This window comes from Terrapene carolina, unplaced genomic scaffold, assembly GCF_002925995.2.
Source record: "Terrapene carolina triunguis isolate 2854851 unplaced genomic scaffold, T_m_triunguis-2.0 Scaffold69, whole genome shotgun sequence".
Taxonomy (NCBI): domain Eukaryota; kingdom Metazoa; phylum Chordata; order Testudines; family Emydidae; genus Terrapene; species Terrapene triunguis.
In genome coordinates, this window is record NW_020664420.1 from 37,551,034 (window position 1) to 37,576,354 (window position 25,321).

General features: G+C 44.2%; 1 protein-coding gene across 1 annotated transcript in view; it reads left to right on the forward strand.

Moving 5' to 3' along the window:
* AP3B1 (adaptor related protein complex 3 subunit beta 1) overlaps window positions 1-25,321 on the forward strand; it is a 238,077-nt gene that overhangs the window by 41,756 nt on the left and 171,000 nt on the right. The window contains exon 6 of the mRNA XM_024194104.1: window positions 18,508-18,690. Coding sequence (XP_024049872.1) covers window positions 18,508-18,690 — 183 coding nt within the window. The remainder of the gene's footprint in view (window positions 1-18,507; window positions 18,691-25,321) is intronic.

Below are 25,321 nucleotides of genomic sequence, written 5' to 3' on the forward strand. Positions count from 1 at the left end.
GGGGCATGCCATCCCAGGGCTTCAAACCCTGCAGTTCTTGCAGCAAGGCCATGCCTACGGGCAACCCCCATGACTCCCGCCTTAGGTGTCTGGGGGAGACTCATTAGGCGGACAGGTGCAAAATCTGTAAAGCATTCAAGCCCCGCACGAGGAAAGAGAGGGAAATCCACCTCAAGCAACTTCTCATGGAGTTTGCACTGCGTCCCTCAAGATGTGGGCCCGAGCTCCTCAGTGTGCAGTGCTTCCCCAGCGGTGCCGTCCACAGCACCGCTCAAGGACCCTCACACTCCTCGGGACCGACGATCTTCCTGGGCCCCAAAGACGTCTACTTCGGCACGGCTCCCACTCCCCGGTCGCTCGTAAGAAACAAGCCGTGGAAGGACATTCCAAAAGGCCTGAGGCAGTCACCGCGGCCCCGACCGAGCCAGCTCTGACCAGGCCCCAAAGCCTGACAAAACCGTGAGACCTCCATCTGCTCATACTAGTCCCGCACCACAGGGGCCTCTTCAAGTGGAGGAAGCTACGTTGCCCTCCACCCCGGACACCTTTGAGGCCTCTAGAGGGCTTATTGAGATGACAGCACCAGTATCCCCCATCCCGGCGCCGCTCCCGGCATGACTCCCAGTACCGTCGAGGGGTAAACCGGCGATGTTCGGGCCGCCCATTCCCAGACCGGCTTCCCTACGCCGCTCTAAGTCCGGGTGTCGTTCGGAGTCCTGGCACCGCACCAGTTCGACTCACGACTCCGGTTAGATTTGCAGCGCTGGTCTCGCAGCCCCGACCCTCTGAGACATTCACGCTCAAGGTCATCGTCGGCCGCCAGGACATGGTCCCGCTCGAGGTCCAGATCGTGTTCGGCGACCCCGCGGCACCGTTTGGAGTGGCACCGATCTGCGCACCGATCCCCTGCGTGGCACTGCTTGTCATCGCGGCACTTCTCTCAGGCCTGTCGCAGATCTTTGACCCGACCCTGGTCCCCATCGTGGCACCAATCATCGTCGCGGCACCGGTCCATCCCCCATACAGCCAAGGGGGTGGAGAGAAAGTATTTTGTTCCCACAAGGGATATGAATACCTTTTCACTCACCCCACCCCATGTTCTCTCGTGGTGGATGCGGTTAATGAAAAGGAGAGACAGGGCCAACAGGGGCCCGCCCCAGAATCAATGGAGCCGAAACGCATGGACCTCTTTGGCAGGAAAATTCTACGGGGGGCTTCTCACTTCAAATGGTGAACCAGCTTGCGATTCTCAGCAGATACAGGTATAATTGATGGTCTGTGATCCTTAAGTTCCAGGAACTCCTCCCATCTGAGTCCCGCATGGAATGGGGGGCCATTGCCGAGGAGGGAAAGCTGGTAGCCCGAACCTCCCTCCAGGGCTCCCTTGACGCTGCGGACGCGGCAGCTCGCACTTCGGCCTCCGGCATCGCCATGCGTCAGAATGCATGGCTCCAGTCATCCGGCCTCCCATCTGAAGTGCAACACACCATTCAGGATCTTCCGTTTGATGGCCAGGCCCTGTTCACTGAGCAAACTGACTCTCGCCTGCATATCCTGAAAGACACAAGGAACACCATAAAATCCTTGAGCATGCATACCCTGGCAACTCAAAGAAAGCCGTTTAAGCCTCAGCCCCTGCAACAGTGCCCCTTCCTGGCCAGACCTAGGCAGGACTTCTCCCGTAGGAGAAGCAGGTACCCATGGCGTAGACCATCACACCCTCCTTTGGGACAGAGCCAGGGCCAATCCAAGCCCCCCCGGGTCCTAAGTGCCCATTTTGAAGGTGCGCTCGAGGACGGACTACCAGTGCAAAATCTGGCCAGCTATCCCTTCCTGAACCATCTATCCCGTTTCTACCGTGCCTGGTCCCTTATTACATCGGACCGTTGGGTCCTTCGCACAATAGAGGCAGGATATTCTATCCACTTCCGGTCTACCCCCTCCCCCCACCCTCCTTCCCATCCCTCTTCAGGGACCCCTCTCATGAGCAACTTTTCATCCAGGAGGTACAGACACTCCTTGCCCTAGGAGCAGTGGAGGAAGTGCCTCAAGAGCTCAGGGGCAGGGGTTTCTACTCGCGCTACTTCCTCGTTCCCAAGGCAAAAGGAGGCTTAAGGCCCATTCTGGACCTCAGGGAGCTCAACAAACACATCATCAACCTGAAGTTCCGCATGGTCTCCTTGGCCATGATCATCCCCTCCCTGGGCCCGGGAGACTGGTATGCCGCCCTTGATATGAAAGACACCTACTTTCACATCTCAATCACCCCATCCCACAGACATTTTCTCTGGTTTGTGGTGCACAAGATGCACTACCAGTTCACAGCCCTCCCATTCTGCTTGTGCACAGCCCCTCGCGTCTTCACCAAGTGCATGGCGCTCGTGGCAGCTTTTCTTCACCATCATCACGTTCACGTGTTCCCGTACCTCGACGACTGGCTTATTCGGAGTCGATCTTGCCAGCAAGTCCAGTCTCAGGTGTGGTTGGTCATGGACACGTTCAATCGCTTGGGCATCATGCTGAATGCCAGCAAGTCCGTATCTCACCGACACAGACGATAGAGTTTATCGGAGCAGTCTTAAACGCGACCCAAGCTCGGTCTTTCCTCCCAGAGGCCCGGCATCTAGCTCTAACAAACATACTCACCAACCTCTGCAGGTTCCCCACCACCACAGCAAGGCAGTGTCTCAAGCTGCTGTGTCACATGGCGTCCTGCACCTACGTAGTGCAACACACCAGACTACGTCTCAAACCCCTACAGACGTGGTTGGCGTCTGTATATTGACTGGGCCGCGACAACCTAGATATGGTGCTTATGGTCCTGAGCCCCACGCTCTACTCCCTGCATTGGTGGCTGGACCCTCAAACGGTAGGTGCTGGGGTCCCATTTCATCCTCCCCAACCCACCCTGACTCTGGTCACGGACGCATCCATGTTGGGATGGGGGCCTCACCTCAAAGACCTTACAACTCAGGATCTGTGGCAGCAGAATGAGCTAACTCTCCATATCAATATCAAGGAACTCAGGGCGATCCGCCTTGCATGTCAAGCGTTCCTTCCTCACATACGAGACCGTTGCGTAGAAGTTCTGACAGACAACACCATGACCATGTTTTATCTGAACAAACAAGCACACTCTGCCACAAAGCCCTTCTTCTGTGGGAATTCTGTTTAGCCCACTCCATCACTCTCCAAGCTTCGTACCTCCCGGGTGTTCAGAACGTGCTGGTGGACAGCTTGAGCAGACGCTTCTTCACGCACGAATGGTCGATTCGCCCAGACGTCATCTACTCGATCTTCCGCACCTGGGGGTTTCCCTGTATCGACCTGTTCACTTCGTGGACCAATAGGAAGTGCCCAGCCTTCTGCTCCTTCAAGGGTCACAGTCCGGGCTAGATCGTGGACGCTTTCCTGATCTTGTGGTTGGGCTAGCTACTTAACGCTTTTCCGCCATTTCCACTGATCCACAAAGTACTTCTCAAGGTCCTCAGGGACAAGGCAGATGTGATACTGGTGGCCCCTGCCTGGGCCCGCCCGTGCTGGTATCCCACCCTGTTGGATCTATCAATATGGGCGCCCCAAGGTCTTCCTCTCAGTCCTGACCTCATCTCGCAGAACCATGGTCGTCTCCTACACCTGGACCTTCAGTCGCTCCATCTTACGGCCTGGAGGATCCGTGGCTAAACCAGGCTGAGCACGCCTGCTTGGACTCGGTACGGCGCGGACTCCTGGAAAGCCGTAAACCCTCTACCAGACTCACTTACGAAGCTAAATGGAAAAGGTTTTCCACCTGGTGCGCCCAGCGGCAAGTATCCCCGCTCCAAGCTCTGATACCCTGCATCCTGGACTACTTAATGCACTTGAAAGATCAACATCTTGCCTTCGGTTCCCTCAAGGTTCACCTCGTGGCCATTTCAGCATTCCATCCGGGAACGGCGGGACACTCAGTGTTCGTGCACCGGGTCGTGCGGCGCTTCCTGAAAGGTTTGGAAAAGATCCATCCCCCAACGAAACCTCCTGTGCTGGCCTGGGACCTGAACTTGGTTCTTTACTGTCTGATGGGTCCTCCTTTTGAGCCACTGGCTTCCTGTTCACTCCTCTACCTTTCCTGGAAGGTCGCCTTCCTAGTGGCCATTACTTTGGCACGCTGGGTTTCTGAGCTACGAGCTCTCACATGTGAACCACCTTATACCATCTTCCACAAGGATAAAGTTCAGCTGAGGCCTCACCCAGCCTTCCTGCTGTAAGTGGTATCTCGTTTCCATGTAAGCCAGGACATTTTCTTGCCGGTTTTCTACCCTAAACTGCATGCCAACCTTCGGGAACAGCGTCTTCATTCACTGGACGTTAGAAGAGCCCTCGCCTATTATGTAGACGGCACAAGGTCATTCCATAAGACGACCCAGCTGTTTGTCGCCATCACGGAATGGATAAAGGGCGCTCTGGTCTCTGCCCAGCCGATATCTTCATGGATTACCGCATATGGATTACCTGCTACAATCTGGCGAAAGTCCCTCCGCCTGCTGTTATGGCTCATTCTACAAGGGCTCAGGCATCGTCTATAGCCTTTCTGGCAAATGTGCCTCTTCAGGACATCTGCAGGGCTGCCACATGGGCCTCAGTGCATACCTTCACGTCGCACTACGCCATAGTCCAGCAATCTTGCTATGACGTGGCCTTTGGCAGGGCTATTCTTCAGTCTGCACTACCTTGACTCCGACCCCACCTCCGAGGTAAGGCTTAGGAGTCATCTAACTGGAATTGATATGAGCAAGCACTCGAAGAAAAAATGGTTACTCACCTTTTTGTAATTGTTGTTCTTCGAGTTGTGTTGCTCATATCTATTCCATTCCCCCCCACCTTCCCCTCTGTCGGAGTAGCCAGCAAGAAGGAACTGAAGGGGGGTTGGGCCGGCAGGGTCTTATATAGAGCGCCATATCGGCGCCACTCCAGGGGGCTCCACAGCCGGCCCAACGGGTAGCTGCTAGGGAAAAGTTTTCCAACTTCCGTGCACGCAGCGTGTGCACACACCTAACTGGAATAGATATGAGCAACACATCTCGAAGAACAACAGTTACAAAACGGTGAGTAACCATTTTTTCCCAAAAAGAATGGAGTATTAAATCCACTCTCCAAATAAAGTGTAAGGTGGAATGTAGATGGGGATGTTGTGTTCAGGTAGGTTAGTAGGAGGGAGCCTTCATATTCATATTTCTTAGCTTGCTATGTTCTAATGGCTGCCATTTTGCTACAAACCATTGACTGTTTTCCAGGTGACCTGCTTTGGGGTTGTGATACTTCACTTCACTTCACTTTTGAGAAACCCTACTTAATCCTGATGGAGAGGGATTTTAGGACAGAGTGTAGTGTTATGTCCTGGCACAGTCCTCCCTTTTGGATAGTCACCAGTCTGTTGTAAATGGACCCAAATCCTGGGCCCCATGTGCTTCTAAGGTGCCCTTCTCCCCCACCCCCACAATCTGGGTAGTGACTGGTCACTGCTCATAACTTTGGGTCTCAGGCACACTGTCCAATCCAGACCCTGTGTCTGACACCTTTCTTGGGTAGTGGAACCCCATACTCTGGCTGCCTTAGACCCTGAAACTAGTACTTCAGCCTTTCTGATCCCTCAGTTGTTTAGATATTTCCCCAGAGTCTACCTGGCAGTGGGAGCTTTGGTTTTTAGTTAAATCCTTCAGGATAATGTGACTGGAAAGCAAGGAATATGCAGTAAGCTTAACAAAGGAACATTTTAATCATAGACACTTTACTCTTAATGAAGTGCACCTCATCTGTGAGTACTGGCTTTCGTCAGTGTTCTTAGGCTAGGCAGCACTTCTTGCCTTCTCTCTCTTAAGACTGGTTTTGCATGTGGAAATTCCTCAGATTTGTGGTCTGCCCTTGCTTAGAGAAGCACTCACCTTTTAAACAGTCTTTTAAACAGCTGAGGCTGGGGGGAATTAAAGGTTCCAGTCTTCTCCCACTCCTCCGGTCAGGCTTGTTAAGTGTCTTTTAATGTCAGTGGCCTTATTGTTCCAGTAGGGGACAGTCAGTTAACAATGTTAACTTTCTCATTGTTAATCCTCTCTGAAGTGTTCCACACCCCCAACATGAGCAGGAAAGTGTCTAGAATAGACTGGCTTTGTCAGAACTAGGCTGTTTTTCAACACAAACAGGATCTCTCAAGCCAACATAGGGGTTACAATACAAACTGAAGGTCACAATGAAGGTTACTATCAAAAGTGGTGTTCACATTACAAAATGAAATTCGAGAGAGACATATGCCTACTCTGCCACAAAAATGGTCTAAGGTGCCTGGTTAAATAGCTGATTACATGTTTCTGAAATGTATTAATTATCTGTGCGTGTATGCTCATGACTTTCAGGCACTCTCTGTATACGAGAAGTCAGGGAAGGCACTACTGATGACAGATTCTCGTTTTGGCTATGGTGGAGTAAATGAGAGCAACTCCATTGAAGTTATTTACCCTCAGGGTAAATCTAGCGCAGAGAAGTATCAGGCCCTCAATTTTGTAACTCATCTTTTTAGGATTTAAAATATTTCCCAGTGACTTGCTCCTACAGAGTATAATAATCTTTTTGCCCTAATAATAAGACTCTTCAGCTAGCACTAGCCTACTCTGAATGTTTACAAACATTACTGCTTTCTTGTGGCATGAAGATTTACTCCTAAAACTGACTTTTTGAAAAAGTAAAACACTGAACTACCATAATTGTTTCTTATACAAGTGAACACTAAGGGTATATCTACACTACGGGATTAATCTGAATTTATATAATTCGAATTTTGGAAACAGATTGTATAAAGTTGAATGTATGCGGCCACACTAAGCACATTAATTTGGCGGTGTGCGTCCATGTACCTGATTTCCGGAGCGTTGCACTGTGGGTAGCTATCCCATAGCTATCCCATAGTTCCCGCAGTCTCCCCCGCCCATTGGAATTCTGGGTTGAGATCCCAGTGCCTGATGGGGCAAAAAACATTGTCGCAGGTGGTTCTGGGTACAGCCTCACCCCTCCCTCCATGAAAGCAACGGCAGACAACCATTTCGCGCCTTTTTTCCTGGGTGAACACTGCAGACTCGATACCACGGCAAGCATGGAGCCCGCTCAGCTCAAGACAGCAGTCATGAACATTGTAAACACCTTGCGTGTTCTCGTGCAGTTTATGCTGAGCCAGGACCAGAAAAACGAGGCGAGGAGGAGGCGGCGACGGCAGCGCAGCGACAAGCGTGATGAGGACATGGACATGGACACAGAATTCTCTCAAACCGCGGGCCCCGGTGCTTTGGAGATCATGTTGTTAATGGGGCAGGTTCTATCCGTGGAACGCCGATTCTGGGCCCGGGAAACAAGCACAGACTGGTGGGACCGCATAGTTTTGCAGGTGTGGGACGATTCCCAGCGGCTGCGAAACTTTCGCATGTGTAAGGGCATTTCATGGAACTTTGTGACTTGCTGTCCCCTGTCCTGAAGCTCCAGAATACCAAGATGAGAGCAGCCCTCACAGTTGAGAAGCAAGTGGCGATAGCCCTGTGGAAGCTTGCAACGCCAGACAGCTACCGGTGAGTCGGGAATCAATTTGGAGTGGGCAAATCTACTGTGGGGGCTGCTGTGATGCAAGTAGCCAAAGCAATCACTGAGGTGCTGCTACGAAAGGTAGTGACTCTGGGAAATGTGCAGGTCATAGTGGATGGCTTTGCTGCAATGGGAATCCCTAACTGTGGTGGGGCGATAGATGGAACCCATATCCCTATCTTGGCACCGGAGCACCAGGGTATCCAGTACATAAACCGCAAGGGGTACTTTTCAATGGTGCTGCAAGCACTTGTGGATCACAAGGGACGTTTCACCAACATCAACGTGGACTGGCCGGGAAGGGTTCATGATGCTCGCATCTTCAGGAACACTAATCTGTTTAAAGGGCTGCAGCAAGGGACTTACTTCCCAGACCAGAAAATAACCGTTGGGGATGTTGAAATGCCAATAGTTATCCTTGGGGACCCAGCCTACCCCTTAATGCCATGGCTCATGAAGCCATACACAGGCAGCGTGGACAGGAGTCAGGAGCAGTTCAACTACAGGCTGAGCAAGTGCAGAATGGTGGTAGAATGTGCATTTGGCCGTTTAAAAGGTCGCTGGCGATCGTTACTGACTCGCTCAGACCTAAGCCAAACCAATATCCCCATTGGTATTTCTGCTTGCTGTGTGCTCCACAATCTCTGTGAAAGTAAGGGGGAGACCTTTATGGCGGGGTGGGAGACTGAGGCAAATCGCCTGGCTGCTGATTACGCGCAGCCAGACACCAGGGCGATTAGAAGAGCACACCAGGAAGCGCTGTGCATCAGAGAAGCTTTGAAAACCAGTTTCATGACTGGCCAGGCTACAGTGTGAAATTTCTGTTTTGTTTCTCCTTCATGAAAACCCGCCCCCTTTTTTGACTCATTCTCTGTAAGGAACTCCCCCTCCCCCTTCCCCCAGCTTGCTTTCAAAGGAAATAAAGTCACTATCATTTAAAAATCATTTATTCTTTATTAATTGATTATAAAAAGAGGGAGAGAATCCGGGTGGGGTTTGGGAGGAGGATCGGTGGGAAGGAAAAGGCCACTAAAAAAAGGTTTAAAAAAATGACAGCCTTTTGCTTGGGCTGTCCACTGGGGTGGAATTGGAGGGTGTACGGAGCCTCTCCCCCCGCGTTCTTACACGTCTGGGTGAGGAGGCTATGGAACATGGTGAGGGGGGAAGGGGGTTATACAGGGGCTGTAGCGGCACTCTGTTATCCTGCTGCCGTTCCTGAAGCTCCACCAGACGTCGGAGAATGTCTGTTTGCTCACGCAGCAGCCCCAGCGTTGCATCCTGCCTCCTCTGATCTTCCTGCCGCCACCTCTCATCTCGAGCGTCCCTCCTGTCCTCACGTTGGTCCCTCCTGTCCTCACGTTCGCTGGCTTCTTTCCTATACTTCGAAACCGTGTCCTTCCACTCATTCAGATGAGCTCTTTCACTGCGGGTGGATTCCATGATTTCTGCGAACATCTCGTCTCACGTCTTCTTTTTCTGACGCCTTATCTGAGATAGCCTTCGGGATGGAGAAGGGAGACTTGAAAAATTTGCAGCTTTTGGAGGGAGGGAAAAAAGGAGAGAATTTTTTAAAAAGATACATTTTACAGAACAATGCTTATACTCTTTCACGGTGACCAACACTATTCACATTACATAGCACATGTGATTTCTGTGCAAGGTCGCATTTTGCCTCTTAATATTGAGTGCCTGTGGCTTTGCTGCTAGAGATTACTTGCTGCAAGCATGGCGTGGTCAAGTGTCCTACCATGGAGGACGGAATAAGGCTGCACTGCCCAGAAACCTTGTGGCAAGGCTTTTGGAGTACCTCCAGGAGAGCTTCATGGAGATGTCCCTGGAGGATTTCCGCTCCATCCCCAGACACGTTAACAGACTTTTCCAGTAGCTGTACTGGCCGCGAATGCATCCTAAGTCCTCAGGGCAAAGTAATCATTAAAAAACGCTTGCTTTTAAACCATGTTTTATATTTTAAAAGGTAAACTCACCTGAGGTCCCTTCCATGGAGTCATGGTCTTGGATACTGGCTTGGGAGGGTTGGGAGGGTACTTCAGTCAGGCTGAGAAAAAGATCCTGGCTGTTGGGGAGAACGGAGTGCTGTGTGCTCTCCGCAAGCTCGTCCTCCTCCCCCTTCTCTTCCCCATCCGCAGAATCCTCAGGTGTAGCTGATGAGATTATCCCCGCCTCGGAATCCATGGTCAGAGGTGGGGTAGTGGTGGCGGCCCCCCCTAGAACCGCATGCAGCTCGGCGTAGAAGCGGCATGTCCGCGGCTCTGACCCGGAGTGACAGTTTGCCTCCTTTGTTTTTTGATAGGCTTGTCTGAGCTCCTTGACTTTCACGCAGCACTGATCTGAGTCCCTATTGTGGCCTCTCTCCATCATGCCCTTGGGAATTTTTTCAAAAGTTTTGGCATTTCATCTTTTTGAACGAAGTTCTGCTAGCACTGAATCCTCTTCCCATATAGCAATCAGATCCAGTACCTCCCGTACGGTCCATGCTGGTGCTCTTTTTCGATTATCGGCCTGCATGGTTACCTGTGCTGATGAGCTATCTGTGGTCACCTGTGCTCTCCACTCTGGGCAAACAGGAAATAAAATTCTAATGTTCGCAGGGTTTTTCCTGTCTACCTGGCCAGTGCATCCGAGTTCAGATTGTTGTCCAGAGCGGTCACAATGGTGCACTGTGGGGTAGCTCCCGGAGCCCAATACCATCGAATTGTGGCCACACTAACCCTAATTCGAAATGACAATATCGATTTTGGCGCTACTCCGCTCGTCGGGGTGGAGTACAGAAATCGATTTTAAGAGCCCTTTATTTCGAAATAAATGGCTTCATTGTGTGGACGGGTGCAGGGTTAATTCGATTTAAAGCTGCTAAATCCGAATTAAAGTCATAGTGTAGACCAGGCCTAAGAGTTGCTTTTTAAGACTGCATGACTACTGTATAAAACACTGGCTCTTGAAGTCAAATCTTTAACTTTTAAAATTGATCCTAATAATTGGTGATGGTTGTGTGATGAGAATACTTGAGCTTTTAAACTAGAGCAGTACCTTTGGAAGTAAGGAGGATGGAAAGACTAGCTCTACTTTTGAGTAAATATCTGTTAAGTATGTTAGTGTTCAGTGCCAGCATGTGTGGGTAAGTGTTTTCATAACTTATTGATTTAATGTTGGTGAAAGCTGCACCATTGTGAAAAAATTACTGAGTTTGTGCAGATGTTTTATTGTGATAGATCTATTATCCAGCTATTAGAAGATAAATGACTGATCTTTCCCAGTTTCCATGCCTCCAGAAAATTGAAATAAGAAGGGGAATATCATTTGGGCTGTATGATTAGGGCAGGTGGGATGGCCATTAATTATGAGAGAGAAATATCTTGGCAGGCATAGGCCAGTGCAACATATTATCAATCAAACCTCGATGCATTTCTTGTGATGACCCAGCACTCTCAGGTTTTTGCAGCGTTAATTAGAATTCATGACAAAATAGATGCAAGGAAACGTTTTGTACCCTTCATAATTTTATAGAAAATTTATTTTTATTAGAGGAACCATTTGCTTAGTGTGATTTTTTTCATTACCAGCTTGTCAACTAGCATAGATAATCTGGAGAAAATATGAACTCCATAGATTGGGTGTCACTTTTGTTGATGGTTCATGTAGTTTACCTTGGAGCGCAGCTAATGGCTGAAGTTCATAGCAACAGCACAGAAAAACGTGGCAACCAGTGAAAGACAAATGAACCATGTTTATTGCTTTAATATAAAAAATACATAAATGGAAAGATGCATTTGAATTTGACGAGCTCATTGCTAGTTTTGTGGGAGTGATTTATTTTTTCTCCTTATACATAAAAGCTGCTATTGACACAGTGAGATGGAAATTAACTGACTGATTTTTGGAAACCAATATTTTTTGGTTTTAAATTCTGAGTGGATCATTTTGTTTTAATTCTAAATGTTTTTATAGAATATTGATGCTTTAATAAACTAAGATTATCAGCTGTGCCTCTGATGTTTAGATATACAGTAGGGTCATACTTTAGGGGAAATGGGTAGCGCTAACTAGAGAATGGGCCTTTTATTAGGGAAAAGTTAGAAAACTTGGGTATTCTTTTCTCTTGCTGTCTCTAAACTTTGAATGTATTCTAAATCCTCCATTCTTGTCTCTTGTACTAAAACCTTGCTTTTGGAAAATGGAGAGAATAAAAAAAAATCAAGTTAATCTAATATTTTCTTAAAAAGTAGTATGCACATTACAGTAAGTGCTATGCAAACCAACTCAAATAATTGGTTCATGAGCTGTAAATATAACAAAGTATCTGCCAACCTCATCACATTCTTTGCATTTGATGGTACACAATGAAGTTCTTATAGCGCTTAAAAAAAAAAACAAAAAACCAAAAGTCCTGTGCTCTGTTATGGAGGTATCAGGAACATGAATGACTAGAGTATGACACTATATGTGAAAGAAAATGTAGAATCAAATGAAGTAAAAATCTTAAATGAATCCACATGTTCCATAGAATCTCTATGGATAGTAATTCCATGCTCTAATAAGAATATAACAGTAGGGATCTATTATTGACCACCTGACCAGGACAGTGATAGTGATGATGAAATGCTAAGGGAGATTAGAGAGGCTATCAAAATAAAGAACTCGATAATAGTGGAAGATTTCGATTGTCCCCATATTGACTGGGTACATGTCACCTCAGGACGAAATGCAGAGACAAAATTTCTCAATACTTTAAAATAACTGCTTCTTGGAGCAGCTGGTAGAGGAACCCACAAGGGGAAAGACAATTCTCGATTTAGTCCTGAGTGGAGTGCAGGATCTTGTCCAAGAGGTAACTATAACAGGACTGCTTGGAAATAGTGACCATAATATAATAACATTTAACAGTTAAAGGGAACTATGCAAAAATGAGGAGGTTAGTTAAACAGAAATTAAAAGGTACAGTGACTAGAGTGAAATCCCTGCAAGCTGCACGGACACTTTTCAAAGACACCATAATAGAGGCCCAACTTCAATGTATACCCCAAATTAAGAAACACAGTAAAAGAACTAAAAAAGAGCCACTGTGGCTTAACAACCATGTAAAAGAAGCAGTGAGAGATAAAAAGGCATCTTTTAAAAAGTGGAAGTCAAATCCTAGTGAGGTAAATAGAAAGGAGCATAAACACTGCCAAATTAAGTGTAAAAATGTAATAAATGCCAAAAAGGAGTTTAAAGAACAGCTAGCCAAAAACTCAAAAGGTAATAAAATGTTTTTTAAGTACATCAGAAGCAAGAAGCCTGCTAAACTACCAGTGGGGCCTCCGGACGATCGAGATACAAAAGGAGCGCTTAAAGACGATAAAGTCACTGCGGAGAAACTAAATGAATTCTTTGCTTCAGTCTTCACGGATGAGGATGTTAGGGAGGTTCCCAAACCTGAGCCGTCGTTTGTAGGTGACAAATCTGAGGAATTTTCACAGATTGAAGTGTCACTAGAGGAGGTTTTGGAATTAATTGATAAACTTAACAGTAACAAGTCACCGGAACCAGATGGCATTCACCCAAGAATTCTGAAAGAACTCAAATGTGAAATTGAGGAACTATTAACCATGGTTTGTAACCTGTCCTTTAAATCGGCTTCTGTACCCAGTGACTGGAAGATGGCTAATGTAATGCCAATATTTAAAAAGGGCTCTAGAGGTGATCCCGGCAATTACAGACCGGTAAGTCTAATTTCAGTATCGGGCATATTAGTTGAAATAATAGTAAAGAATAAAATTGTCAGACACATAGAAGAACATAACTTGTTGGGCAAAAGTCAGCATGGTTTCGGTAAAGGGAAATCATGTCTCACTAATCTATTAGAGTTCTTTGAAGGGGTCAACAAACATGTGGACAAGGAGGATCCAGTGGACATAGTGTACTTAGATTTCCAGAAAGCCTTTGACAAGGTCCCTCACCAAAGGCACTTACGTAAATTAAGTTGTTATGGGATAAGAGGGAAGATCCTTTCATGGATTGAGAACTGGTTAAAAGCTGGGAACAAAGGGTAGGAATAAATGGTAAATTTTCAAAATGGAGAGGGGTAACTAGTGGTGTTCCCCAAGGATCAGTCCTAGGACCAATCCTATTCAACTTATTCATAAATGATCTGGAGAAAGGGGTAAGCAGTGAGGTGGCAAAGTTTGCAGATGATACTAAACTGCTCAAGATAGTTGAGACCAAAGCAGATTGTGAAGAACTTCAAAAAGATCTCACAAAACTAAGTGATTGGGCAACAAAATGGCAAATGAAATTTAATGTGGATAAATGTAAAGTAATGCACATTGGAAAAAATAACCCCAACTATACGTTGTGGCAGAGCTCCGACCTAGTCCCTGTGCGTCCCGTGCTTCCAGGTGGTTTATGCTAGCTTCAGAGGCTCACTGCAACCCTCCATGTAGCCCTTCTCTCTAGGGCCAAGGATATTGTCTAATGAGCCCTTTTCATCATAAGCCAGCAAGGAGGTTGGTGAGAGAATTCCCACAGTCTCTGTTGCTCCTACGGCCTCATACCAAAACAGTTTAGCCTCCTGTCCTGACAGGGGCTGTCTTCCCTTCCCAGGAGGTGTTCCTGTAGTGGAGGATTGGGGGGAACCCGGGCCCGCCCTCTACTCCGGGTTCCAGCCCAGGGACCTTAAAGGTAGCAGCTGTTGGCAGCCAAACGTTCACTGCCAGAGTTGCTATATTTCTCTGGGCCACTTCCCCACAGCTCTCCTGCTTCTCCTTCTTCACCCTTACCTTAGGGCTCCCTTACCAATGACTTGAGGGTGTCTTCATTAACCAGCCCTTCAGCTGCACTTCCTCTCCCCAGCCTGACTGGAGTGAGTCCTTTTATAGTATCAACAAGGGCCTTAATTAGAGTCAGGTGTTCACATAACCTTAATGGCCTCACCTGACTCTTTGCAGGTTAATTTGAGTGAGGTGTTCTCATTAGCCTGGAGCAGCCCCTGCTCTGGTCAGTCAGGGAACAGAAAACATACTGGCCACTGGATTAGATCTGCCTTCTATTACTTTGTTGTACCCAACTGGCCTGGGTCTATCACAACGTACAATATGATGGGAGTTAATTTAGCTACAGCTAATCAGGAAAGAGATCTTGGAGTCATCGTGGATAGTTCTCCGAAGACGTCCACACGGTGTGCAGCAGCAGTCAAAAAAGCAAACAGGATGTTTTTAAGGATCATTTAAAAAAGGGATAGCGAATAAGACAGAGAATATCTTATTCTCCTTATATAAATCCATGGTACGCCCACATCTTGAATACTGTGTACAGATGTGGTCTCCTCATCTCAAAAGAGAGATACTGGCATTAGAAAAAGTTCAGAAAAGGGCAACTAAAATGAGTAGGGGTTTGGAACAGGTCCCATATGAGGAGAGATTAGAGGCTAGGACTTTTCAGCTTGGAAAAGAGGAGACTAAGGGGGGGATATGATAGAGGTATATAAAATCATGAGTGGTATGGAGAAAGTGAATAAGGAAAAGTTATTTACTTGTTCCCATAATATAAGAACTAGGGGCCACCAAATGAAATTAATGGGCAGCAGGTTTAAAACAAATAAAAGGAAGTTCTTTTTCACACAGTGCACAGTCAACCTGTGGAACTCCTTGCCTGAGGAGGTTGTGAAGGCTAGGTCTATAACAGGGTTTAAAAGAGAACTAGATAAATTCATGGCGGTTAAGTCCATTAATGACTATTAGCCAGGATGGGTAAGGAATGGTGTCCCTAGCCTCTGTTTGTCAGAGGGTGGAGATGGATGTCAGGAGAGAGATCACTTGATCATTACCTGTTAGGTTCACTCCCTCTGGGGCACCTGGCATTAGCCACTGTCGGTAGACAGGATACTGGGCTGGATGGACCTTTGGTCAGATCCAGTATGGCCGTTCTTATGTTATAGTCCAGGGGTGGCTAACCTGTGGCTCTGGAGCCACATGCGGCTGTTCAGAAGTTAATATGTGGTTCCCTGTATAGGCACTGACTCCGGGGCTGGAGCTACAGGCGCCAAATTTCCAATGTGCCAGGGGGTGCTCACTGCTCAACCCCTGGCTCTGTCACAGGCCCTGCCCCCTCCCCTGAGCGATCCATGCCCTCGCCCCTCCCCCCCGCCTCCTGCATGCCACGAAACAGCTGATCGGGAGGTGGGAGGGAGGGGGAGGTGCTGATTGGCGGGGCTGGGAGGGGTAGGAAGCTCTGGGAGCAGAGGCAAGGAGCTGATGGGGGGGCTGCTGACATATTACTGTGGCTCTTTGGAAATGTACATTGGTAAATTTTGGCTCCTTCTCAGGTTCAGGTTGGCCACCCCTGGTATAGTCGCACAGTTGAGTGGCTGACATATATCCAGATAACTATAGATATGTTCCATGCATTTAAAATAAGAGTGATAAACGTTCTAATTTAATTTTTCTTTGCATCTAATAGAACAAAAATGCATGTTTCAAAAGTATTATTTATTTTAAAAAAGGTAAAATTCCAATGCCCATTATATTAGATCCTGCAAAAGGCCCTGAGTGCATTAAAGCTGCTATGAATCTAATGCAGAGTGGATGTACAGATGGACCACTGAGTCTGTAGTTATGCAGGTAAAGTGGCCAGCAACTCCTGAGTTCTCAGAACACATCATCTTTCAGTAAAATGCAAAGGAGTTGATGGGTGATCAGCCTTTCTGCAAATCCAGCTGCTTATTTTGAGCCCAAATATGAATTTAGGAACTTCACTTCAGGTACCATTCTTAAAAATTTTGGCCAACATTTTAAAGAAACCTCTCTGTATGTAAACTACATTTAAATCGACAATATTTTGTTGCCATCTCAGTTTTCAAACTAAGCCTCATATTTGAATATGCTGAGGTACATCCTAGTAGTTTTAATACCAGTATAACACAAGGTTATTATCTAGTCCTAACTACCAAATAAATAGAAATGTGTTTAATTACATGAATAATTACCTAACTTGTCTATTACATCTATGCAATAATAAAGATTAATATAACAAAATTAAAAAATACTGAAAACACAAAATTACCTTTCTATATGTGATATAATAATGTTTTATTTTCTGTTGCAAGTATAATGCATTTTTATTTAGTTCTTACAAATCATAAATTCTTTGTTCTCTGGAATGCATTGCGTATCCAGTAGGTACCAGCACATGGGCAGGGTTTGGGACAATAAATGCAACTTCACGTTTAGACTTATTAGTAATTCATAAAATTCCCACAGGACTTGAAACTTGTTTAGCATAATATCAAGACTATATTCTGAAATGTTTTCTTTCAGTTGTAGTGTTGGGTGCATACTAATAGCCCAAATGTAGAGGAAAAAATGTAGCATATGAATATCATTGTATTTAATATTTCTCAAGAAGTGCCATTTAAATAAACTATATTTCTATTTAATTGCTTACTTTAAGTCATTGGGGAAATTTTAGAAGATGAAATGCACATCCCCAGTGCTCAGATAGAATGACATTATTTGCTGCCAGAAAGCTGGATTGCAGGCATGCTAACTGCATACATATCAGTTACTTCATATAGGAGTTTTATCATGTTAGATGTTTTGCTTAACATGTTCCTTGACACAAAGCAAATCTTATTTAAAACAATTAGGAAAGGAAGAATAGTAATTCTTGATATATTGACAAGTGCTTATGCTGTGTGTAACTGATTTCCTGGAGGCAAAACTTAAGTATATACTGTAGGGTGTTTGCTGTTCTGTTTTTTATTATTGAAGGTGATTATCCCAATAGCTTTCTGTAGAAGAGTAGTAGACTAGAGGAGTCCAAAGTCCCAAACTAAAGTTATTACAAATTTATTTGATTAGGAGCTTAGAATTCCTTTGTTTAAAATTTCAAATATTGTGTTATGGAATACATATGTTGGTTGTCTTTGAAGCTTGATGTCTTTCATAAAGTGACTTGCTGCCATTATTTCAAGGATTCCCCACAAAAGTTTTCCTCCGTAGCACTTGAGAAACCCCACGCAGGAGGAACCATGTGTTTGCAGATAATAGGTCTCTAGAATCTGTTCATTTAGTTTTTTCATGAAAGCAAAATTACTTTCATAACCAAGGAAGGAGGAAAAATCATATGGCAAGGAAATTTTTTATTGTATACATCCTGAAAATATTTATACTATGTTCCTAAAAATATACTGACTGTGCTGGTGGCATAAACATTCAACTTGTGCACCTTTGAAATTGGAGGGAGGGGGGCAAATAACTTGTAGAAGAGTCTGGATGGATTCTAAGAAAATCCTCTGAGAAAATTGCTGAAAATATCTAACACATTCAAAAGGCTTAACGTTTGCTCTTTAGAAGTAATTTTATGAATCCCAGGGATTCTGGCAGTGATTGTTTAGCAGTCAAGAGAGGGTGTTGGCTCCATTATGTCAGAAATCACCATACTTCCTCCTCCAATTTGATCATGGAATGTTAATAAGTGCACAACACTATTTTGTACTTGTACTTACCGTTAACTTGCAGATGTGAAGTTAGTCTTGCATCTGATAAATTCTTTGTGAAACCATAAATTACCACTCCTACCCCCTAAAAAAAACTCAAAACAAACAACTGGTTTTGCTTGCACTATATCTTCAGTGCTAGGGTTGAGATTAAATATGTAATAGAAAGTTAGTTTGTTTTGTTTGACAAAAGGACATATTCTGCCAAATATACTGATTAATGCAATTATTCAGAATCCATTTTAAAATAAGACTCAACTTCTGTGAGTAGAGGGGGAGTCTCTTTTTCTGGCTACTATCTTTTTGCATAATGGACATGCTTTAAAGTACTGAGAATTGCCAATATTAGTTCTAAGTACTCACGTATGGATCTATAGAGAGAATCACTGACTTGTTTTTACAATTTTGTTTTCTAGCTGGTGGCTGGGAGTGTGGTGATGGCATTTGAGGAAGTGTGCCCGGATAGAATAGATCTGATTCACAAGAACTATCGAAAGCTGTGTAATTTGTTGGTTGATGTGGAGGAGTGGGGGCAAGTTGTTATTATCCACATGCTAACTCGATATGCACGTACACAATTCGTGAGTCCTTGGAAGGAGGTAAGTTTGTCTCTTTTCTCAACAGCTTGACAACAGAAATACTTCAGATTGTGTTGCTGTTCATGAAAATGCATAGTTTCACCTTCATGAAGTGGATACTACACCTCTACCCTGATATAACGCGACCCGATATAACACGAATTCTGATATAATGCGGTAAAGCAGTGCTCCGAGGAGGGGGCTGCGCACTACGGCGGATCAAAGCAAGTTCGATATAACGCGGTTTCACCTATAACGCGGTAAGATTTTTTTTGGCTCCCGAGGACAGCGTAATATCGAGGTAGAGGTGTAGTTGTAGAACTGACTTCTTTTAATAATAAAATTAAAAAAAATTTTTTTTTTTTTTTTTTTTGGGTAGCATGAGAAATCTTCCTTCCAAGCTGTGTAACCACGTGCCTTCCTTCTGTGCTCAGGGTGTTGCTGAGTGGGTGGGTGTTCCCAATAGCTTAGCACTCTTCTGACAGCTGTGGGACTCTGATTGTAATAGCTTCACTCTCTACACTTTATGGAAATGTTGATATTAAGAGTTAGATTTTGAAAAACTGGTTTTCTATGTTAGGAGCTTCGTTGTTTAGCTTTTATTGCCTGTCATAGCCTTCATTGCTGAAGGGTTCTTCCCTTATCTTGTGCAGAGAGTCCTCTTAGCCTTTTCAAACTGTGTTTGTGTAGATGTCAGTGCAGTGAACAATATCAACATTTTGACACAGTATATACTATTCTGATGGGTTATCTACAGACCTGTGTTTTGAAATAAGACCGGTGTTATTTAAGCACAGTAATTTTAGATATCTAGAGCTCTTTATGCAAATGTAAACCTGGAGTGCCATTAGTATGCTATTTTTTTTTCTTGCTGTAATACTGGTAACTGTCTACTTTTGTCCTTGCGTTAATAAAAGGGGGTGTCCATATTTCATTGCTATTTAAAAACAAAAAAGTAACGTGCTCCAGCAATTAGTGATGCATATAACACTCATTTCAATTGGACTTTACTTCTGAAGAATAATTAAATAAAATTAAGTACTTTTGAAAAGAACATCAGAAAACATTTTTTTAAAATAAGAGCTGTTCGGCAGTAGTAATACTATAGTAGTTTATTGTATGAAATCATTGAGTTACAGAACTTTAAATAACATTTCACAGTATGCATCTTTATAAATTTGAGTTTATTTCGTACTCATTTATAGTGTTGGTTTTGAGATTGGCGGAGTACAGTTAGGTACTTTTTGTCAGTTACTTTCATCTTCTACATTATCACTGTGAATGTACCCAGTGGGCTTAGTAAATTATGTATTTTCATAGTGATAAAGTAGAAGATGAAAGTACCTGACAAAAGTATCTCAAAACCAGTGCTATAAAATAGTATGAAATTAACTCAAATTTATAAAGATATACAGGTGTTTGTACAGAGGTGTCCGGATATAGATAGACCACCTTGCCACCTATATTGCCTATGCTATATTTTCTATTGTATTTGTCTAGATCTAAATGTTTCTACCAGAGTTCTGCTAATACACCTAAATATACACATGCAGGCACCTTAGATATTTCAGTCATAAATATTAATTTATTAGAGTGCCAATTCTTTTAAACTTGTGGTTTTGTGATTTGAACAAAGAGCGAGAGAGATGAGACCATCAACCTGATTCTCACACGTGACTTATAGCTAGAATTTGATTCTTTTGTAGGTATTGGGAGCTGAAATGCTATTGTGTATAACACACTTTTCCATCTAACCCAGATATGTTTCATCCTATGTGTCTGTATAGTCAGAATATGACATATACAAAAGGTATAGAAAGAGACATTATAAGCTCTTTGGAGCAGGTATTATTTTTTTGTTCTGTGTTTGTATAGCACCATGCACAATGGGTCCTGATCAATGCCTGGGGCTCTAGGTGCTATGATAATACAAATAATAATAAAAATTCTTCTGCATATGAGTTTTATGGTACCTAGTGTGTTTTACTTCCCTTTTAATTGTTTAAACACACATAGTAGCTTTAGAAGAATAGAATTGCATAGAAAAATATAACATTGATTTTGAATATGAAATAAACATACAAAAACATAGAGTACAGCTTGAGGCTCATCCTTCACTATGTTGTTTATTGCAACTGCCTAGGTTTTTTTTAACTTATGGTATATAATAACTGTTATTAAGAAGTCTTCTGATACACTGTAGAACTGCAAACAGCACTATTTAGTTAATATCTTTAGATAAGCAATTTTTAACCATATTTAGCAGGCTGATAGGCCTGACTGCGCCTGCTTTGCTAGTAGGGAGAAGAGGTAAGGATTAGGAGATACCTGAGGGAAGCCAGCATTCCACAGTTGATTCTTCTTCTGCCTCATGACCCATCTGCAGAGCCCCATGCCCAAGAGCAGTTAGACTTGAGATGCGTTTCTCTGCCTTTCCCATCATCCTGTAAGGTTGCCTTCTTAGATGAGAAGATGGGTTGGATGGCCCCTTTTCTCATGGAATATAGTTTCTCTCTCTGGTGCTGCTGTGATGTGTGCTGCCTCTATCCATGAGAGTCTAATAATTTAAACACTTAAGTCTAAAATGAAAGCATTTCCTTAAATTTACTAAAATATAACATTGTGTTTACTCTCTCCATGATTTCAATATTGAAAAACTTGGGTAGGAGTGAGAGCAACATTTCAATGTTACCATAAGAGCATAACATTTAAACAAAACAAATAATGCATCTTATAATAATAATAATAATTAATAATAATAAATAACAATAAATAATAAAAAGTGTGTGGGTGTGGGGGGGAGAGGCAAGGGAATTGGTCCATGCTTAATATATTTTAAATGGTCCTGAGTCGGCGAAGAAACTTATGTCTTAAGAAGAATAGGGTGAGCAAGAATGTGTAGACATCTTTTGTCTTTTTGGCTGGAAACTGTTGTGTTGTGTAATGGAGTGTTGGAGGCTTTTTTTGAGTAGTGGGAGAGGGTGGCTTAACATGGCATCAGCCCATCTGTTCTTATGTTTACAATGGAGAAAAGACAATATAACTATTTTAAGTGAAAGCTCAGAATTCATATTTATGGGCATTACTATAGCCATCATCACCGTAGTAAGAGTTGTAGAATGCAGTAAAAACTTCTGAGACTGTAGTGTCATAAGGCTTTGTCGAGACCCCTAGAAGGTATGTAGTGTTAAATGGTTTAACTTTTCATTCCTTTGCTTTTGAGGTCTTGTCAAATATGTTGTGTGCAGCAGCCTTAACTGATAAATAACATAGTGTTTATGTGTAATGAAGAGTGAATCAGGAAACGAAAAAATATTTTGAAGACGTCTTTTATGCACTACATAGGGCACACAATTTTTTTTTCTTTGCTTCATAGTTCAAACTCAGTATTTTCTTCCAAGCTTAGCTAAGAGACTGTTCTTCATGGGGAATTATCACTTCCCAAGGCTTAAATTTTTTGTTAGGCCATTTAAAAAAAAATCAATGTTGGTGAGTTTAAAAAAAAAAAAAATTATACCTTTCATTTAAACTCTTCTCCTTTTCCCATAACTCAAATGACTGAAGAGGTTTTCCTCCAACTTTGCAAAAGTATTCACTTCTGGGTTATTCAGACAGAGCTTGATCTTGCCCCATTTAGGTCCATGGGAGTTTTGCCATTTATTTCAATGGGAGCAGGATCAAACCCATCTTGTAGGTAATGAGGATCACATAAACACAGCATGGGAAGGTTGATCTCAGAACTAGAATTCTTGAACAAATGAACAAAATGTTACAATGGAAGTTTGTACATAACCTTATTTCATAGCTTTTGCTATCTACTAAAGCTGTAGCTCTGAATATTTAAATATACTATACTCATGGAATTCCCTGTTCATGTAAATGTCATTGCTTGATATGACAAATATTTAGTATTGCAATTTTATATGTTCAGTTGACTATGCTGTTTGTTTTCTAAAACATGTTTTACTATAGTAGTTTTTACAAAGGATGCTCTTTAGTTTATGTGGAGTTTCAACTATTCTCACACTTTATTTTTTTTTTAAGCAATTTAATAAAACTTCTTTAGCTAGAGTGAGTTTGGCTCAGCCTGCAGCAATTAAATTGCTTTTATTAAATAGTTTGTCATTTTTAGCTTGCCTAATCCTTCTGATCTTTGAAAGGTGATCTGAAAAGGGGGGAAAAACCCACTTGCATGCCCTAGTTTTTACCCTTCAAAGTATGAGGGCGGTTGAGACTTTATACTCTTCTTGTTTATTGGAGATTTTCTTGATGGACTTAGCTAGGTGTATCAAAAGCTATTGTGAGATTTCTCATCCTACTATAGAAGGGGTGGCATATTAAATCCTTAATAAAGATGGCATGTGTGTCAAGTGTTTTAGGAAAAAACAAAGGAAAAATAACCCCAGAAATAACATTTAAGTCTGTGTGTTTCCCATATTGGGGTTCAAGAGAACTGGGTTTCCACTTGATTTGAAGGAGCAGGTAAATCTATTTTCTTTTGAAGAGGCATGTTATTGAAGTGTGCAGGAATTCAGGTTTCAATATTTTTCAGGTACACAACACTTCAATAACCCTACCTGCTTGTAACATATCTAGACTTGATAAAATTACCCTTGTCTGTCCTGATTAGCACCACTTCAGAAACTTTGGTTAAAACATTTTGTTCTTCAGCCCAGTGTCTCCCACAGTTCTGGACATCTAGGGCTGCTTTCCTCTCTCTGCAGCTTCATGGAGGTGAATCAGCATTTTGGCACCTTCTATGCCCTCTCTGCTCCTGCTTGCTGCGGCAGCAGACGGTGGCAGTTTCTGTTGCTCCCACCCTTATTCTTTCTGTTTTATCTTTTTCTGCCCAGATTTTGGGCAGTGGAGTGTAGTTCCTTCCTCTTCAGTGTTCTTCCTCCTTCCTGGATTAGTTAACCTTTTGGGGGTTTAACCCAACCTCAGCCTCTGCTGCAGCATCTCCCTGCCAACTCCTCTGCTCCTATACAGGCAGGGTAGCCGAGAAAGCACTAGGTTAACAATCCAAGCTGCTCTCCATTTGTGAGAAAGCCTTCCCAGGCTTGGCATGTGGCCAGTTATGCCCAGTCTTTACCCAGGCAACTAATCCTAATGCTGGTCCTGGGGCTATGAGTCAGATAGGCAAGTGGGGGTCCTCTACCCACCACGGCAGTTGCAACTCCACAGGGGGAAAGCTGGACTAGTGCAGAGCAGGAAGAGGCTCCAGAAGTGAGGAGGACCCTGACTTCTCGACTCAGGAGGTAAGTCCCAGGCAGAACAAAGAGAGGAGGGTTGCGGGGTCTCAGTTCCCTCCCGCCCAACCAGTAAGTCTTAAAGTGGGTCATGAGCATCCTGAGGAAAGAAGCAGAGCTTCTAATCAGACTCCCTTGCTCCCTCCCAAGCTGACTAGAAGGGCTCTGACAATGTGATTTCCACCCCTCCTCCAGAAGGAATGGGACCCAACAGGGGAGGATTCTGAGTCAGACCTCTCAAGAGGACTTCAGTCCCTAAAGAAGGCAAGCCACCAGAGGTCTCACCAAAGCTGCAGCAGAGCTTCTGCACTCCCAAAGCATGCTGAAAAAGGTTTAAAAAAATCAAAAAGGCTAAAAAGGGAAAGAAAAAGTCCCAAATCCAGGACACAAGAGTTTTCTTCCTCCTCCTCCTCCTCCAAAGAGGATGGCAAGCTGTCTGGCTCTGAATCCAACAGGATGGGGGCAAAGATAAAGCAAAGGTTTTTTTTTCCTCTATAACTTTCAAGAACGAAAGCTCTACTACTAAGATCTTGACAGTGGATGTTGCTGTAACATCCCTTGCCAGGTATATAGTTATTCCCTCAAAAGAAGATTTCTACCCAAAAGATCCCTTGGATAGAAAAATGGAGGCCACTCTCACAAAGGACTTTGGAGTCTCCTTCACTACCTCCAAGCATTCCTGGCAGCTGCCTGCTTTGCAAGAGCATCTTTGTCCTGGATGGGAGATTTCAAAGCCCTTAAGGACAGAGGTCATCCTGACTTTGGTTCCACTTTAAAGAAACTCACCCTAGCCAAAAGCGTTTGTGGCTGATGCCACAACGTATGCAATGAGGTTCTCAGCCCGAACCATGGCTTCTAGATCAGTAGCCAGGCACCATCTACAGCTCTGACCCTGGAAGGTGGATATTCACTCTCAGCAGTTCCTATGCTTGGCCAAGCTCATAGGCTCCTTCCTTTTTGGGGAAAGCTGAAGAAAGTGGTGGCTGACAATGCGGCAATATGCAAACAGTGAGGAAGGGTAAGACAAAGTGCCACCAGGAGAGAATATAGACTGGCTTGCAGATAGAGGCACTCCTAATCCTCTACAGAGGTGCCAGCGAAGGGACAACAGATTCTCCAAGGAAAAACAGTGAAGTCGAGTTTCAGAGGGAAAGACTGGAGGGATCAGCCCTCCCGCCCCTGCTACACCAATCCACTTTATGACAAAGATCGCATAGGCCTCCACCCAGCACTGAAGCTAGGAGGCAGAATTTCCCTTTTGCCAGAGGAATGGCTTTCAGAAACCACAGACAAGTGGGCCAGAGTTTATTCCCTCGAGCTGCAGGCTCCACCCCATCCATTCTTCATCCAATCACCCAGTTCCAAGAACCCTGTAAAACACAACTTGATCCAGAATGAAATCT